This window comes from Vulpes vulpes, chromosome 6 (genome assembly GCF_048418805.1).
Source record: "Vulpes vulpes isolate BD-2025 chromosome 6, VulVul3, whole genome shotgun sequence".
NCBI lineage: Eukaryota > Metazoa > Chordata > Mammalia > Carnivora > Canidae > Vulpes > Vulpes vulpes.
Window position 1 is genome coordinate 49410830 of NC_132785.1, and position 19839 is coordinate 49430668.

Below are 19839 nucleotides of genomic sequence, written 5' to 3' on the forward strand. Positions count from 1 at the left end.
TTTTTTTTTAAACAAAAGTAGTTTTGCACCTTCTTTTTCTTACTGAATCTGTTGTGTGCATCTTTCCATGTTAATACACAGCTACCATTACCTCAGTCTTTTTCATAGCTGTTTTTTCTTTCTTCTCTCCTTTTTTTTTTTCCTTTAAGATTTATCTATTTGAGAGAGAGAGCAAAAGAATGAGGTGGGGGGCAGAGGGAGTGGGAGCGGGAAAGGGAGAAAGAATTCCAAGCAGACTTTGCTAAGCACAGAGCTTTGGGACTTGATCCCACAATTCTGAGACTATGACCTGAACTGAATTCAAGTCGGATGCTTAATAGACTGCACCACCCAGGTGCGCCCTCTTTTTTTTTTTTTTTTTAAAGTAAGCTCTCACCCAGTATGGGGCTTGAACTCATGACTCTGAGATTAAGAGTTGCATGTTCTACCAACTGAGCCACCCAGGCACCCCTGTTTATTATTTTTTTGTAGAGATTGTATAGAGTCATGTATGATTTATTTCACTAATTCTCTATGAACATCTGATTATTTTCATTTTTTGATATTATAAAAAATGGTACAAAAATATACTTTATGCTTTTGACCACTATATGCCATATTGAGTATTAAGCATAGTTGCTAAATTTTGGTTAGTTTCTAAATTTTTGTGATATCTCAGAGTTTTAAGAGAAAATGTGTTTATTGTAGAGAAAAGCATTATACTTAAGACTATCCTATAAGAATCCATATGCCTAAATAGGGAGAATATAAGAGAGTATGGCATTCACGAATGGATGGACCATCATTTATGTAACTATTAGAGATCTCAGTGCTCTAGTTTTTGTTTCTTTTATTTTGTTAAGTAAATGTATCTCCTTAAATCTTTGTGGATTTTCCTGGGAATAACAGTGATCTCTTACATCCAATACATAGAAAGCCTTCACTTGAGGACTTTTACAGCCCCAGTTTTTATTACCCGAGATTCGTCTTTCTCTTAGGAATCTAATCTGTAGCAATCAGTGCATCAAGTACTCCCATATCATTCCAGAATGAACACAGAACTACCCTTCCCTTTAATTTTCTATAGCAAAACTGAAGTTTGACTGTAATGTTTAAAGAAAACTTTATTAAAATCTGGTTGATAATACAAGGGAATTACAGAGAAGCTTACAGTTGAGTGATTACGGCTTCTCCACAATTTCCTGTTTTCTAGGATCTGTCTCACACATGCTTCTTCCCATTTTGGGATGTGTTGGCCAGTGTACTGAGATGAGACAGAAACCCAGGGAACTTTGACACATCTACCTGAGATGTCATTATTAAGTAAAGCTTTGGATTAGAAGTTATAACAAAACGAGATAAGTTAGCAAAATTCACTTGAAGAATAAGGATGTAAATAATTTTATCGTTGGAATGAATGAAAATAAAATGTGTCAGTTTTTTAAATTCTGTAATTTACATCTTCAAAAAGATAATAAGACATCAAAGTATTCTGTAGTTTTCTGATGTTTGGTTTTTTGTTTTGGGGAAATAATACGTGGGACTTGGAATGTGACTATATTTCTTACTCATCTTCTAGAGCTACTGGAATGGTCTATACTTAATCTACCCTCTGCATTGGCTAGGAGTTTGATATTTCATTGTTTCCTTTCATATGTAAAAGCTTAAATACTCTTTCCCCCTTAGGTTTGATTTTTGCCAAGCATCAGAAGGAAAACGCCCATCTGAAAATCTTGGTCAGGTATTATTCGGGGAAAGAATTGAACCTTCACCATATAAGGTTTGTATTCAGTGTTTTTTGTTTTTTTTTTTTTTTAAGATTTTATTTATTTATTCATGAGAGACACACAGAGAGAGAGGCAGAGACACAGGCAGAGGGAGAAGCAGGCTCCATGCAGGGAGCCCAACGTGGGACTCGATCCCAGTACTCTAGGATCAGGCCCTGGGCTGAAGGCAGCGCTAAACCGCTTAGCCACCCAGGCTGCCCTGTGTTCAGTGTTATATAGAAGTTACCTAGTTGCTTTTCACTCTTTCATTCCTCTTTTTCTTTCTTTTCTTTTTCTTTTCCTTTTTCTTACAGAAAAGCCTGAGATAACTCTCATAGCTAAGGAGGATTTCATTTATTGTTTATCTCTGGAAATGATTTTTAAACTCAGAGCTTGGAAGGATCCCTCTCTTCACAATATGTCATGAATAAGTTTGTCTTAATGCACATACTAATATTATAAATGATAAGGTGGTGGCCTAAAAGATAGTAGTCCGACCCCCAGCCTTACCTTACAGAAGGACCAAAAAGCCTAGCCTTCAGTCATGAAAAGTGGCCTTAAGGCTCCCCATATTAGACGTATTGTCTCTTAGCAAGTACAGTACTACTTAGGCTCCCCCATTGGGTTTAAGGAAGCTAACCTTTCTCTTTTGACCATTGAAAGTATGTTTGGAATGTTCTTGGTACATTTTTAGGACATCAGTTAAACCAAACTAAGCACAATATAAGATATTCTCTTCAATATATATACTTCATCATCACCCGGAATTGTTCTGCCTTTTAAATCTGTTGACACTTAAGCCTGTTTTCCTTCCACATTGCACAGTCCCCTGTTCATTTTATATCTGTTCTCCTGCTACACAAAGAATAATGCTCACTCTCTTTTAGAAAAATTAGTTTATAATAACAATGTATTGCCATTTAAAAGCCTAAATGGTACAGAATAATATAAAGTGAAAAGACTATCTTCCCCCTAGATTCACATTACCCTTTTTCTTAATCCTTCCTGAAATTTTCCATGCACTTATAAGCATATATAAATAAAATTTGATTTACTTATTTATAGGGACACCTGGGTGGCTCAGTAGTTGAGCATCAGCCTTGGGGTCAGGGCATGATCCCGGGGTCCTGGGATCGAGTACTACATTAGGCTCCCTGCTGGGAGCCTGCTTCTCCCTCTGCCTCTCTCTGTGTATCTCTCATGAATAAATAAATAAAATCTTAAAAAAAAAGATTTACTTATCTATGTTTTAACATATTATTCTGCATTGTGCCTTTTTCCTTTACCTTGCTACTGTGGGCATCTGTCTGCATGAACACATTTATTTTAATCGCTGTAACTTGAATTCCAAGGTTTATTCAAACCCAGCCTGATCCCTCTCTTAGAGTCTCATCCTTATCTTCTGTGACTTAGACCCCATGGTTAGCTGTCTTCTCTGCTTTCTCACTAAACAGTGCCATTTATTTGCCTTGGCCCTTTCATTGGGTTGAACATCTGTCCAGCAGATCCGTACACCTAGAGTAGTCCCACCACCTATTTTACTCCCTCTAGCACTGTGCTCTTTTGTGAAGCGCTGGGAAAAAGACACAGAGCTGTGCAAGTTTAATCCACATAATTTTACAAGTTTACAGTTTTCAACCATGAGTACTCTTAAGTACTGCAGTTTTAAATTTTCTACCCTAAAGATGCCAGTAATTTAAAATTTTTTCAAAGCCAGATTTGAAGGCATATGGGATGAAGTTACTGGGGGAAAAAGAAACTCAAAGTATATGGACATGGGTATTACTGAGCAGGGCAAACATATTAATTATCTATCATCTTAATTGTTTATCACTCCCTAGTGTGATAGTTTGAAAGAATACTATGGAAGTTATTGCATTGCTTTCATAGCAGAGGGTGATTTTCAGGCAAATTTATTAAATTATATAATCAACTATAGATATTCCTATGGTATCTCAGCCCCATTGTTTGTTTAGTGATACCTTTGCCTTGAGAAATGATTGGAAGAGAAGAGCATCAGTAACATCTTCCGTGAACTTGAGGGACAGCTGGAATTTCTTGCAGTAAACAGCCTGTATCAGATTGCAGATAAACAGGGAAGGCCAGCAAAATATTCAAACCCCTGGAGAAGATTGTCCCTTTGTGGTAGAATTTAAAGGCAAATTACTTCCGTAGTAGGCTTCCATCCAGGGTATGTTTATTTACAGGGAAAGACAGCTATGTTTCTTTTCAGGCCTCGTGACTTGCAGATTTAAATTTGAACCAGGAGTTGAGGTAATATAGGAGAACAGGAGTACTTCAAAATGGAGAAAGATGTGCGTACATCTCACATTTTCTGTGAATTTCCTAGAAATTTTTAGGATCAAGATTTGTGCTAAAACAAAATCTTTAAGTCCCAAGCTTAAAGAGACAGAGCAGGCATTTCTTAAGACCAGAGCATGGGTAAACAGAAATATGGGAGATTAGATTTTTGTCCAAGCCAACCATAAATGTATTGACCCATATTTTTCCAATATGATCAGTATTCTTTGTCCTTTATTTTGACAGAATTTGGCCTTATTTTAGATCTGCAGTAAAAACAATATTAACAACCAGAAACAAAACCAAACCTCAAATCTACTTTGCTGTCTTTTATTTAGAACTTCTATTGAGGTCAGGAAAACAGCAGTTCAAGATTATGTGTGTGATGTGAAGCTGGAGCCACATTTCTCAGGGTCATAGAATCTCATCCCAAATATAACCAGTCATACTCATTCATTTACTCAGTTAACATGTTTGTGCCAGGCATTGTGGTAGGTGTGGCATGCAGCAGTGACCAGAGACAGAGACAAAGATCTTTACCCTCATGGATCTTATATTTTGATGAGGAGAAGGAAACAAAATGAATTACTAAAATATATAGTATGCCAGTTGCTGATGGAAAAACTATCAAAAATAAATCAGGGAAGGTGAATGGAGAACTGGTACTTTTAAATGGGCCAGCAAAAGTCTTGCTGTGACATTTGAGCAAAAGACCTGAAGCAAGTAAAGGAATGAGCCATGTGAATATCTGCGAGAATGTTCTCTGTGAAGAAAGCAAATGCAATGGTCCTAAGATGTTAGCTTGTCTGGGTGTGCTCAAGGTACAGAAAAATGTTGACGTGACTTGAGCAAGTGAGCAAGATAGAGAATAGCAGGAAATGGGGGCAAAGAAGCGATGGGATCACATAGTGACTCATAGGCCACTGTAAAGACTTTGGTCTGTATATCTGAACAAGATGATTAGCACAGAAGGATTTTGAGTAGGCTTAGATTTTAATACGATCATTAACTAGGGCTGCTGTGTTGAGGATGGACCATGGAAGAGCAAGGAGAGAAGACTGGCAACCAGTTAGGCACTCAAAATCACTGGGATATGTATGAGATGATAGTAGTTCAGACCATGGGGTAGATGGGTAGGTTTTGTGAAGTGGTCAGAATCACAGAACTGGTTATATTTTGAAGATGGGGCCAGCACAACAGAATTTGTGAATTTGCTGAGGGATGGGATGTAGAGTGTGGACTTTCTGTTTTCTAGAATGGGACAGTCTCTGGGAAGGTCAGGTTTGGGAGGAATGGGAAATTAGGTGTCTAAGAGATGTGGAATAACACTTGAATATATCTATCTAGAATTTGGATTAGAGGTTTAGCCTGCAGATAAACATTTGAGAATCATCATCAGTGAATAAATGGTATTTAAAGCCAGGAATTGTTGAGCTCCCCAGGGGAGAGTAGACATAGATAATGAGAGAAGGATTCTAAGGATTGAGCCTTGAGGCATCAGTGTTACTAGGTTAGGAAGATGAGGATCCAGCAAAGGAGACTACCTTTGCTGGAGATTACATGAGTTAATAAATGTTTATTATGATTAAATACCTTCTCTAGTTTTACTACTTTCACAGTTGAACACACAGCTGACTTGCCTAAGCCCAGTATGCATTGGATTGATTTGCCAGTTTTGGTATAACTAGTAATGTCTATCTCTGCTCAATTTAAATTTGAGACCTATCCCTCTGATTCCTTAGTATCTATACTTTTTTTTCATTAAGGTTAAGAATGTTAAATAATTGTACAAACATTGCTACATTTACAGAAGTAGCAATGAGGCCAAAACTAAACTCTTGGCTGACAGGTGGCAGCAATGGGCCACACCTGAAGCATTCATTTGTCAGCTAATGCACAGAAGCTGGTTTAAGTGTTTTAATAATATACAAAACAATGGACTACTTAAAAGTGAAACATAGGCAAAATTTTTTTAATCATGTGTAATGAAGTTTGAATGTATTGAATGGTATATAATTATGAGCGATATAGAGTGATTTTAGTAAATTATAGTCTTAAACTAGGAAATATATTTTTTAAATGAAGCCATAAATGGATCCTAATAAAGTAAACTTACATGTTACGAATATCATTTTTACACATATGAAATAAGTCATAGACTCCGAAATTGGAGGAATCCTTAGTTTTTTAACATTTAAATTATAAATTTTTGTTTAAGCCTTATTTTTTGTTTCAATTTTATTATTAAATAAGATCCTGAAAATTGATAATCTTTTCAAAGGTGAGTAAAAAAAATTATGTTTACCCTGATTTTTAGACATCCAAATCTGACTTCTTGTATCATCACAGTCTGTTACTCACTGCTGCATCTCTCTTACCTGACACATAGGAGGCACCTGTGCACTGAAAACTTGTCTGCTTATTACTAGAAAGCCTTCTAGGGATCCCTGGGTGGCGCAGCAGTTTAGCACCTGCCTTTGGCCCAGGGCGTGATCCTGGAGACCCGGGATCGAGTCCCACGTCGGGCTCCCGGTGCATGGAGCCTGCTTCTCCCTCTGCCTGTGTGTCTGCCTCTCTCTCTCTCTCTCTCTCTCTCTCTCTGTGTGACTATCATAAATAAATAAAAACTTTAAAAAAAAAAAAAAAGAAAGCCTTCTACTCCACAATTTCTAAAACATCAGAGGACATTACTATAGAAAGACTAATGTTTCATTTTGTTCTACATGTAGTCTTTTTCCCCTTCTAGGATTCAGTTACATATAAAAGGTGGGTAGATTGAAATTATAAAAAATAAATATAAAAATAAAAACTATTACTTAACAAAAGAAAAATTGATTTAAATTTTTAGAGAAACAGTAAGATTAAAATTTAAATGTGATTGTGCAATGAGAAATTTAAAAATATATATTATCATTAATGCACTAACGTAATTTAAAGAGACTAGTATTTTTCCTCATGGGATAGGTGTGAAGGACCTAGATAATTTTTAATTTGCTTTTCATTTTATTTTAATACAGTTTACATTTAATAAGGAGGAAACCTGCAAGCTTGTCTGTACAAAAACATATCATACAGAGAAAGCTGAAGACAAACAGAAGTTAGAATTCTTGAAAAAAAGCATGTTACTGAATTATCAACATCACTGGTAAGACATGGAGATTTTGGACTTTTGGTATTTTCCTTTTCTAGATGACACCTCTGTTTCATGAATATATAAATTACTTCATTAACTCTATAAAATATAGCAAATCAGTTGATTTCCTTTTTTTGTTAGTAATAGCATGAAGTATGACTTTACTTGCCAAGGATTACTAAAGTTGATGGCTTACAGTATCATCTTTTAACTGCATAGATTACTATAATATCTGGTACTTCTTTTGTTGCATAGACTAAAAGTTCTCTTTTTCATATGTGGTTGACAAGAGCATATTTATACTTTGGGAAAAGGACCTACATCAATCATCTAGAAAAATACTGTTATTTTATATGTGGAGGCCATGAAACAGACGGTGGGAAAACAAACTTAAACTTTGTCTAATGTTTAATAAATAGCATCTACTTCAAATACAACACTTGTATTTTGAGTAATCTGTTTTTTATTTTATACATGTGGTGTTACATTAACTAGATCTTTACCAGTTTGTGTTGTAAATCAGAAAGCATTTAAACCTATTTTATTTTTGCTTCTAAAGTAGTATTGACATAAAAAAAATAAAAGTAGTATTGATTCACTATACAGAATTCAAATGTTGAATATTTAAAAAGGGGTCTAAAGAGCCAGTTTTTCAAGTATAATTATTGTTATTCTTCCAGGTAATTTTGCTGACAAATGCCTCTATTCTATGTGGGGTCTTAATTTACAGGTTTTGCCTCTTGTGAAAAGTGGAGATACTGAACAGAAAGACTGTCTTCATGTACTTCTCCTGAATGTTTATCAGTATCTCAAACTGACTCATTGCCCAAACCACAGGAGATTAGGAACCATTGATTTCAGTTTGACATGCCCAGATCCTGTGATTGGAGCCTGTCATTCTGTCGCTCCTCCCTTCCATATACATGGAACAAAAAAGTCCTCGGAAGGGGCAGCCTTGGGTCATTTACCCATCCATGAACTAGTCTGTAACTGGGGAGATTAATTCTGATTGACCAGATGAGTAGAATCTGGTTCAGTCTCCTAAAGGTTTAGGAATAAGTTTCAGAGGTGTTCATAGCAGAACACCCCTAGAATGAGGAGGAAACTTGCCCATTACATTTGTGTCATCTTCCTCCTCGTGTGGCCTTCAGTGCAAACAAGAACTTGAAATTTCCTCATTTCTTTGTTTCTAGTAAGCCAAGAGCTTTTTTCTTCTAAGCTACTGTGAGAAGATTAGCTAATTGCTAAATCAGTATAACTTGAGTACGTTTGCTTATTCATAAATAATTGAAATTTCCCTTGGTACTTTCTCTTTGCTTCAAATTGTTCTTTAACAGCCTTCAAAATAATATCTGAGGCTCAGTTCTTAAAGTTTTATGTTAGCCTCATCCACCCCTATTTACTCTAATAGTTACTCGTTTGTTTACAAAATGAAAGAATGGCTCTTCAAGTCTATAGGTGATTTTTTTAGCTGTTTCTTCTACTCTCTGTTCTTAGAATGCTACTGCTTAGAGGCTTGCTCCTAAAGGTAATAGAAGCACCTCTTCTTCAGTAGCCTCCTCAGAGTAAAGTACTTAGAAATATTTTTAACTAATTTATGACACAATTAATATAGGTACTACTTTGATGCCCAAATGTATATAATAACAAGAATAAATAATTTAAAATAGTTTGTAAAGTTAGAAAGCATTTGGTAGTGAAATTGATTCAATAATTTGTGATGGATATGTCAGTTGTAAACTTAAACTATAGTCTGTCTAAAAAACTTGAAGATCGGGATCCCTGGGTGGCGCAGCGGTTTGGCGCCTGCCTTTGGCCCGGGGCGCGATCCTGGAGACCCGGGATCGAATCCCACGTCGGGCTCCCGGTGCATGGAGCCTGCTTCTCCCTCTGCCTATGTCTCTGCTTCTCTCTCTCTCACTGTGTGCCTATCATAAATAAATAAAAATTAAAAAAAAAAAAAAACTTGAAGATTGCTGGTTATTCAGTCTTTATCTCTTTGAGTCCTTTTTCACTGTATCAGAATGAAAATAAAATTTTAAGTATTTTTGGTGTTATAAGTTCAAATAGCTACTACTCCCTCCCTAACCTATTAGCAAGGCAGTAATTGAAAATTATATTCTTTAAATTTTCTTACATTTATTTCCAGGTATTTGGGGTTTTTTTAATGCTATTACCAGAAAAGGTTATTGTGTCAAGACATTATATAAATGATAAGCTTAAGATGCTTGCTTTTAAAAAGCCTAAGTTGCTCCTTAATTTTTCAATTTGTAACTAACTAGCACTATAATTTTTATGTAGTATTTTTTCAGCTATGATAGCATAAAGATGTTATAATCAATATATTGCCAGTATATATTCATTGAATGGACTTAATTCTCTACCAAAATTAAAGCAATTAACTGATTGTTTAAGCCTCCAAAATACCTGAATTATTTATTTTATATAGCATTGCTTTTATGCATCTAATATTTTATAAGCCTTTTTCATGAAAACTACTAGCCTGCTGATTATAATAATAATGAACTTAATAGTGTAGGTGATTCTAAAATTTGGTATATTGGGTACTATTAAATAGCATTTAAATGTGACAAGACATGTTTTATTAGGTCATTAATGTACACCTTGGATACATACAGAATCATAATTTTACTTCCTAAGGCATACATTAATTAACAAATAAAACATGCCCTGGAGTGTCGTCTTATGACTGTAATATAGCTAGTATATTTTTAGTAATTTTTTTAGATTTGTATCCTGCAGTGTGCCCTTGGCATAGGGGATCACATGCTCGGACTTTAACGTAGTTAGTGCTACAGAACCTTATTCTTTACTTATTCTTTATTTTTATCCCCCTTTTAAATTTATTTATTTATTTATTTATTTAAAAGTGTATTTTCTTTTTTTTTTTTTTAAGATTTTATTCATGAGAGACACACACACAGAGAGAGAGAGAGAGAGAGGCAGAGACACAGGCAGAGGGAGAAGCAGGCTGCACGCAGGGAGCCCGATGTGGGACTCGATCCTGGGTCTCCCGGATCACGCCCTGAGCCGAAGGGTGCCACTCAACCGCTGAGCCACCCAGACATCCCTATCCCCCTTTTTTAAAGCTTTTTTTCCACTATAGAACTTTTAAACTTTGTTTCTCTAGTTTTATAGCAGCATTTCTTTTAGACACAAGTTGGATTTACGTGGCTTTAATAGATAATACTATAATTTTCACTTTTTCACCTGGCCCTTAAGTTGACTATTGTCCCGTTTTGCAGTTATGTTCTTCTTCTTTGCATTGAATTACTTAGTTATAAAGGACATTTGCTTCTATACTGTTCCATTAAATTGTTCTCAAGGAACTAGATACATGCTTTGCACCTAATTTAGAGCTTTGAGTATTCTGTAAACTATACTTATTTATCTAGATAATGATATTATTAAATTAGCAAGTCGGTAAATTAATTTATAAAACTCTCTTTCCTGTATACACTTATAGTTTCAAAGAAGCTGTAAAGTTTTTTTCTTCACTGTCGTGTATCCAATATTGGCATAGTGCTATTTCTGATACATACCATATCTTAATAAAATTCTTTTATTATAGTTTTGACATCTTAAGACATTTATAGACATTTAAATTTTGTAAAGTTGTAACACAGCTTTGGACAGTATTTCTTAATCATGTTTGATGATTTCTAACTTGACTTTTATTTCTGAGCATAGGATTGTTGATAATATGCCTGTAACATGGTGTTATGACGTTGAAGATGGTCAGAGGTTCTGTAATCCTGGATTTCCTATTGGCTGTTACATTACAGATAAAGGCCATGCGAAAGATGCCTGTGTTATTAATGTAAGTTCATGAAAAACTCTACGCTACTTTTTTAAAATGTTTTTTGGTATAGAAGGATTCTGTCTTTACCTGGACAGAATTTGTTATATTCATTGAATGAGTACAATTCAGATGTTCTAAAATACAACTGCTTAGATCTTAAACTTAAACCAGATTAACAATGTATAAATTTAATTTTAGAACTAAAATAATTCAGATTTAGTTCTGTATTCACTGAGAGTGTCTGTTATATGGTAGGCACTGTGCTAAGGGCTGGGACTTTGTATGTTCTGACTCTTTTAAAAGTTAGACTCATAAATGTATATATTTTTTAAAAAGCAGATTAGTGGAGTGCCAGGAATACCTCAATATAAGTCCATGAAATTTGTATCACAAATTTAAGTTCATAAAATATTATATTGCACAAGTTTGATATAGTTTTAAAAACTAAATGCCTTTATTGCCATTCTTTTATATTTAAAAAGGATAGTAAAGTGAAGATGTTAACATATAAAGTATTAAAATTATTGGGGATATAAAATTTTATGTAATCAGGTCAATCCGATTTAATCTCTTAATTAATATTACCTGGTAGTAGAAGTTAGCATGAGCTTGATCATGAAACTGGTTACATTAGCTAATGCTTTTGGGAGAGTTGACTAGAAACACTTGCATAATTTAAGTTTTTGGTTTAGTCTGAAGTTATAAAACTTCTAAGGAGGAAAAGTGTTGAAATGTGTAAGATTTAGCATGTTCATAACATGTAACATTTTAAAATTTATTGTTAGTTTTATCATAAGTGGAAAGATAGAAAATATTAGATGTATTCTTTTTTAATAAGTACCTACTTTCATGTAAGAATTAAAACATTAAAGAAGCATAATTTGTACTCTACCCGTAGTTTTGGCTGATAGAGAGTTAAGCTTAAAACTGAAAAATTTTTATGGGAAGGATTAAAGCTCTGTCTAAGCTCAAATATTCCTACTTGTGCCTCATTTTAAAGTTTTGTTTTGACTCTTGTATAGCCAGTTTTCTACCTTTAAGTTCTGTTCCACAGTCAGAATTCCATGAAAGAGATACATTTTACATCTTTAACCATGTTGACATCAAAATATACTATCATGTTGTTGAAACTGGGTCCATGGGAGCAAGATTAGTGGCTGCCAAACTTGAACCAAAAAGGTAACTATACAAACAGGTAAAAAGTAAACAAATGTGGGGGTGCTTGGCTGGTTCAGTCAGAAGATCATGTGGCTCTTGAGCTCAAGGTTGGGAGTTTGAACCTCACATTAGGTGTAGAGGTTACTTAAAATAAAATAAAGGGGGGCACATGGCTGACTCAGTCAGTGGAACATGTAACTCTTGATCTCAGGCTCATGAGTTCAAGCCCCATTTTGGGCATACAGCTTCCTTAAAAAAATAAAATGAAAAGAAATAGAAAAGTAAGTAAACGAAAGTGAAGTTATTCCCAAAGAATAAATATTTAGGGCCCAGTTAATCAGTATTCTAATATATAATCTGGCATTTCAGGATTGATTTTACTAAAACTCCCTTTAGGAGCACCTGGGTGGCCCAGTCTGCCATTGCTCAGGTCATCATCTCAGGGGTCCTGGGATCAAGCCCTGCATTGGGTTCCCTGCTGGATGGGCAGCCTGCTTCTCCCTCTCCAATGCTTGTGCTCTTCTGCTTCCCCACCCCCTTTCAAGTAAAGAAATAAAATCTTTAAAGAAATAAAAAAATAAAACTCCCTTTAGTGTGATTTGCTATTGAGTTATAGGTTTTGCAGATTTATTTTTCTTGTTATGGTAAGTAGTCAAGCCAAAGTGCGTTTTTGTTTTGTTTTTTAATCAAGAAGTTTTGCCAGTTTTACTGTATCAGCTTGAAGTGAAGAACGTGACTGATTGGGACAGTATTTCTTCTAATAGTGGAAAAGCATTGCCTCTAATATTTGCAACTTGACTTCTCATCAGAGTCCCAAATGAGCAGATTTTTAAGATTTTATTTTTTAAGTGATCTCTATACCCAACATGAGGCTCGAATTTACAATCCTGAGATCAAGAGTTGCACGCTCTTCTGACTGAGCCAGCCAGGCACTCCCTCATATGAACTGAGTGCTATCGTTTCTAAAATCTCCATGCAGTGTTAGATGCCATTGCCTGACAGGTCATTCAAAGGGTATCTCTTCAAGTTGTCAGTATTTTTAGTATGAAAGTACCTGTCAGTTATTCATGAGATCCTATTTTGATTATTCCTTTTTTTTTTTTTTAATTTTTATTTATTTATGATAGTCGCAGGGGGAGGGGGGGGCAGAGACATAGGCAGAGGGAGAAGCAGGCTCCATGCACCGGGAGCCCGACGTGGGACTCGATCCCGGGTCTCCAGGATCACGCCCTGGGCCAAAGGCAAGCGCCAAACCACTGCGCCACCCAGGGATCCCTTGATTATTCCTTTTTGTTTGTTTTTTTCATGACTTCCCCTCACCCGTCATTTAATTAGCTTTTTCCCCCATGCCACTGGTGGTAAAGAAATGCTTGCTGGGGTGCCTGGGTGGTTCAGTTGGTTGAGCCTGGGACTCTTGATTTAGGCTCAAGTTGTGATCTCAGGGTCGTGGGATCCAGTTTTGTGGGGGGCTCAGTGCTCAGCACCAAGTCTGCTAGAGATGCTCTCTCTCCCTTTCTCCCTCATCCCACTTGTGCACACACTATCTCTCAAAATAAGATAAATAAAATATTGGGATGCCTGGGTGGCTCAGTTGGTTGAGCATCTGCCTTTGGCTCAGGTCATTATCCTAGGGTCCTGGGATCGAGCCCCATGTCAGGCTCCCCACTCAGCAGGGAATCTGCTTCTCTCTCTCTTGTCTCTCTCTCTCTCTCATTCAGCCCCTCCCCTACTTGTGCTCTCTCCCTCTAAATAAATAAATAGCTTTATTAATATTATTATTTAAAGATTTATTTATTTATTCATGAGAGAGGCAGAGACACTGACAGAGGGAGTAGGCTCCCTGCAGGGAGCTGGATGGGAACTCGATTCCAGGACTCTAGGATTACGCCCTGAGCCAAAGGCAAATGCTTAACCACTGAGCCACCCAGGCGTCCCATAAATAAAGTCTTCAAAATAAAATAAATAAAATTTTAAAGAAAAGATTCCCTCTCTCTCTCTGCCTCTCTCCCTGTCTCACCTGTGCTCTCTTTAAAAAATGCATACCATTACAAGATGGCAGTTACTTTAAACTCCCTTAGTGTTTGTTTTTATTTCTTAAGGTATTTATTTATTTTTGAAGATTTATTTATTTTAGAGAGCACCAGTGTGTGCAAGATGGAGGAGGGGCAGAGGGAGAAGAAGGAAAGTAGACTCCTATTGAGCAGGGAGCCAGATGTGGGGCTTGATCCCAAGACCATGACATCATGACTTGAACCAAAATCAAGAGTTGGATGCTTTATTGACCTAGTTGCCCATTTTTTTAGAGATAGTTAAATGCTTTTCAAGTATAGTGCTTTTAAAAGTTTGTCTCTAATTTTGAGTAATAATTTCTTACACATATTTATAACTAAGCACATTATTTATATGAAGTAAATATTTGTAATACTAAATGTGGCATGAATAATTTGCCTTTGACTGTGGTAGCACTGTAAAATATGTACAGAACCTCTAGTCTTTACTGCATTTTTTAAAGCTGTACTTTATCAGCATCTTGCCAAATTGTTTCTTCCCACAGCTTCAAACATACCCATATAGATAAACCGGACTGCTCTGGACCCCCCATGGATATAAGTAACAAGGCTTCTGGGGAGATCAAAATTGCCTATACTTACTCTGTTAGCTTCCAGGTGAGTTTGTTTTTATCTCTGGAATAACGCAGAAATTGATTTTAAATTCATACTACTTAAACTAATTAAAAATATTAATGATTAACCTTGTCACATAGATAAGCTTTTAATGAGCTGATGTGGAATAGTTTGTCAGTGCACCAGGCCACATAATCACATTCAAAACTTAAGTCTCCATTTAAATGAGAAATATAGTAAATTGGAGAATTAAACCTGATTAAATGTTAAGTCATAAGAGATACATAGAAGACAAAAGGTAAAGAGGCATAGAGAATAGTCTGAAAATGTCAAAGATTTAGGAAACAAGCATTTGGGAAAACGACACTATTTTGAAGTCTGGATTAGTATAAATTTTCATGGAGAGTTGATAGTAGATGATTTATATAGATTTTTGGGGAATTCAAGGGAGTGTTTTCATTTATGGATAAGTTTCTTTGAAGGAAAGTAAAAGTTCACTTTATGAGAATCTTGGACAATATTCTACTTCTGTTTTTGTTTAAGATTATTTATTTGAGAGAAACCACGTGTGCCTGTAGGAGTAGGGCAGGTAGAGGGAGAGAGAGCCTTAAGCAGACTCCACATTGAGTGTGGAGCCCAACACACGGCTCAGTCTCACCGCCCTGAGATCACAACCTGAGCCCAAATCAAGAATCAGATGCTTAACAGACTGTGCCACCTAGGCACCCTCCACTTCTATTTTTAATTAACTTGGCAATCAAGTATAGTTACAACATTTATTCTCCTCATGTAGTGTGTAATTTTGCAAGCCTAGTGCTATAAACACTATATATTTCTTTCTAGGTATTAAGAGCTTATTCTGGGTGACACCTGCCAGATGCTCAGTTATGACTCTATTGTTTCATAAGTATAGGTGGCATCAAAAAGAATAAAAATTAAGTACAGCTCTAAATTTTGATATCTAAAATAAACTTTCGCTAGTTAAAATTTATTTATTTATTTATTTATTTATTTATTTATTTATTTATTTATTTATTGCTAGTTAAAATTTAAAGCAAGACTTCAAAAAAATACAGGTAACTAGGTACTTATAGGAACTCTTATTATTTTTTATTTGCTACCGAATCTCATTTTGATTTTCGTAAGACTTGAGTTAGAGCTAAAGTCTGAAACTCATGACTAATCCAAGCTGTGATAATGAGAAATAACATTTGTTAACTGAATGGAAGGTCTGCGAGTGGAAACGTTTAAATTCTTAATATACTTTGTCAGCGAATGCTTATTTGAAGAGTTATGTTTTCTTTTATCTTTGTAGGAAGATAAAAACATCAGATGGGCATCTAGATGGGACTATATTCTGGAATCTATGCCTCATACCCACATTCAATGGTTTAGGTAAGAGTACAGAGTTAATCCACTTTAGTCTGTGCTTATGTCTTGTCCCTTTGAATATCTTCTTTATTCTTTAATCCTCTCTAGTTCTCCAGAAGTCTGGGCTTTTGAGTTGGATAGATATATGTGCTCAATCCTGGCTTTAAGTCACTGTTTGTGAGTCAGGCCAGGTCACTGAGTTATTCAGAGTCCGTTTCTTTATCTAGAAATACCTGCCTCACAAGTCTGTCCCTGAGGATTAGAGGAGAATGAATGAAACAGAACATTTGACCACTTTACTTGAAATGAAGAAGCCACTGCTCATGTTAGGACTATTTATTATTATTCTCTCTTCAAAGCATGACTCAAAATTTTTATCTGGATAGTTTTTTATAGTGCCATCACTCTCCTTTTCCTACTTTGTTGACTGCCTTTTGACATTCATTAACTTACTGAGTAAATTTGTCATAAATTTCTTGAGGACACAGATCTTTGTTGATCCTGGCAGCTTGTATTGCATTTATTTGGGCATAGTACTTTTTAATAATGTTGACCACAGACAAAAAAATTCTAGTTCTCAAAGGATTATAAGATTGTTATGATAAGTATATAAAGTTATGTATCCACTAGAAGGACACAGTTCTTTGAATCTGTTGGATTTCAGGTCAAATTTTGATTTTGATCAGTACTGTTTTAATGTTACTGGATAAATATTTTAAAAAGAAAATTACACTACAGATTAATCCTGACATGCTTATTTCTACAGCATCATGAATTCCCTGGTCATTGTCCTCTTCTTGTCTGGAATGGTGGCTATGATTATGCTACGGACACTGCATAAAGATATTGCCAGATATAATCAGATGGATTCCACGGTGAGGGAAACATTTGAACTGTTCTTTGGTCTGTTAAGGATAGTCTTTATTTTATTCTTTGGAAAAAGTTGAAAAAATGGCTTTAGACAGAAACTTTCTTCTCAAAAGTTATCCTGAATTCACCTTTTCAAGTAAGAAATGATCCTTAAGAATTGGTATTCTCTAGAAACTTAAGACAATCCAGTATTCAGAGCTGCACTCTTCACAGCCCCATCTGTGTTAGTGGATTGTGTGGGGTGGGTGTAGGTGCATAGCTCCAGGTCTGTCCCCTGTTTTCAGCTCTCAGATTGGCCGTTCCCAGCATGCACCCAGCTTGTGAAACAGCAAGGCTGAGTGGAATTAACTCCCAAGCAGGTTTTATTTGTGTGTTTAATTTTTTTAAATTAATTTTAACTGAAGTTTATCATTTCAGCATTTTCGTATGTTCAAAGTTATTTAATGTCCCAACTTCATTTATTCTCAAAACACCTTAAGTTGCATATTTTACTTCCTATACTTTTTCATTGTATATCTATCATTATTTCCACAAAAATCATAGTGACTTGTAATGAATACAAAAAACCCAGATTTTATTGCTTTCTTTTCCCTGACTTCTTAGCCTTTTCCCCATAACTTTTCTGTCCTAATTAGAAAAAGAACATATTAATGTTACTAAGATTTTTAGCATTTCTATGCTACAGTTTCTTTTCTATTACTTTTATTGATTATTTAATTAAAATAATTTCAAGGGGGATGCCTGGGTGGCTCAGTGGTGGAGCGTCTGCCTTCGGCTCAGGGCATGATCCTGGAGTCCTGGGATCAAGTCCCACATCGGGCTCCCTGCAAGGAGCTTGCTTCTCTCTCTGCATTCTCACGAATAAATAAATAAAATCTTTAAAAAATAGTAATAATAATAATTTCAAAGGCAGCTCCGGTGGCCCAGCAGTTTGGCGCCACCTTCAGCCTGGGGTGTGATCCTGGAGACCAGGAATTGAGTCCCATGTCAGGCTCCCTGCATGGAGCCTGCTTCTCTCCCTCTCCCTCTGCCTGTGTCTCTGCCTCTGTCTGTCTCTCTGTGTCTCTCATGAATAAATAAAATCTTTAAAAATAATAATAATTTCAAAATATTCTTCACAGTTGGCAATTTCAAATGATTGCTGAGCTAATATTTTTTGTTTTGTTTAATTTGTGCAGAGGTGCCATGGGATACAGGGCATGGCAACCCTGCTTCCATTCTTGGTCCCATTCCCTTTTCCTCCCTTACTGTAGTGGTCAGAGTCTGTTGCAACATAATTCAGATCATTTTATTCCTGATCACAGTCCTCCTCCAGTGGCTTCTCATTTTACTCACATTGGAGGTATAGAAACCATCCAAAGGTAGTTATGGAACTCCCAGGGATAGAATGGTGGTAGGGAAGAAAAAAGGAGGTAGACACAGATAAACACGGGGGGTGTTTAGGAGGTGGGACAGAATATTGGTTGACTGGTTGACTAAGGAGAAGGTAGAAGAGGGAGAGAAAATAAAGGACCCTACTGGTTGTCGTAACTGAATAGAAGCAAGGGCAGGAACACAGAGGTCAATGTAGTATATGTTGGAATAGCCAGGTGAGAGGTGATGACTTGAACCTGGAACTAGTATTAGATTCTACTGAAATATTTTGATTTTTTTTTAAATTTTTAAAAATTTATTCATGATAGTCACAGAGAGAGAGGCAGAGACACAGGCAGAGGGAGAAGCAGGCTCCATGCAGGGAGCCTGACGTGGGATTCGATCCCGGGTCTCCAGGATCGCACCCTGGGCCAAAGGCAGGCACCAAACCACTGCGCCACCCAGGGATCCCCTCTACTGAAATATTTTGGAGATATTGCTGAACATTTGTTAAAGGACTGTGGTCAAGATAGAAAAAAGGGAAGGAATCAAGGAGGATTCTAAGGTTTTGGGAACTGAACAGCTGGCAAGATGGAGCTTTTACTACTGGGTGACCAGAGATGGGGCCAGGGGTGGGGACGGTTCCTGCAGAAAGAGTAAGTTGAGGAGAGAGAATCCATTCAGGTGTGGATAATTCTCTTCAGGATGCCTATTAAACAACCAAGTGAAGCTGCTTGTGTTTTTGTGTCAGGGGAACAGTTAGGCCTGGTGGCAATCTTATTCATATGCTCGTAGCTAACTCTACCATACCCAGCAGAGTGGCTGTGAAACCTAATACCATTAGCTCATTTTGGAGATTAGTAAATGTAGATTGAAAAGGATAGAGTGTGGGCAGCCTGGGTGGCTCAGCAGTTTAGCGCTGCCTTCAGTCCAGGACGTGATCCTGGAGACCTGGGATCGAGTCCCATGTCAGGCTCCTTGCATGGAGCCTGCTCCTCCCCCTGCCTGTGTCTCTGCCTCTGTGTGTGTGTGTGTGTGTGTGTCTCATGAATAAATTTTTTAAAAATCTTAAAAAAAACAAGAAAAAGGATAGAGTGTGAGTAAAAATTAAGTCATTAATTTGGATCATAAAACCTGACTAGAACTGGTAAGTATCATATTGTAGTTGTCTATGTTTTTAAAATTTCTTAGTAACTTTTAAATTAGTTTAAATTATTAACTTTATTTAAAAATCAATTCAAGAAGACTATGTAAAACCAAAACTTGATAAAACTTCAGAATTGAAATAAATACTAACATTTGTAAGTTTAAAAAAAATTTTTTTTTTAAATTTTTTATTTATTTATGATAGTCACAGAGAGAGAGAGAGGCAGAGACACAGGCGGAGGGAGAAGCAGGCTCCATGCACTGGGAGCCTGATATGGGATTCGATCCCGGGTCTCCAGGATCGCGCCCTGGGCC

General features: G+C 36.3%; 1 protein-coding gene across 2 annotated transcripts in view; it reads left to right on the forward strand.

Annotated features, from left to right (window-relative positions):
- Positions 1 to 19839, forward strand: part of TM9SF2 (transmembrane 9 superfamily member 2) — a 61191-nt gene that overhangs the window by 15239 nt on the left and 26113 nt on the right. For both annotated transcript variants that reach the window (XM_026003689.2, XM_072760936.1), the window contains exons 4-10: positions 1666 to 1759; positions 7064 to 7191; positions 10891 to 11020; positions 12057 to 12181; positions 14715 to 14826; positions 16100 to 16179; positions 16922 to 17030. In XM_026003689.2, coding sequence (XP_025859474.1) covers positions 1666 to 1759; positions 7064 to 7191; positions 10891 to 11020; positions 12057 to 12181; positions 14715 to 14826; positions 16100 to 16179; positions 16922 to 17030 — 778 coding nt within the window. The remainder of the gene's footprint in view (positions 1 to 1665; positions 1760 to 7063; positions 7192 to 10890; positions 11021 to 12056; positions 12182 to 14714; positions 14827 to 16099; positions 16180 to 16921; positions 17031 to 19839) is intronic.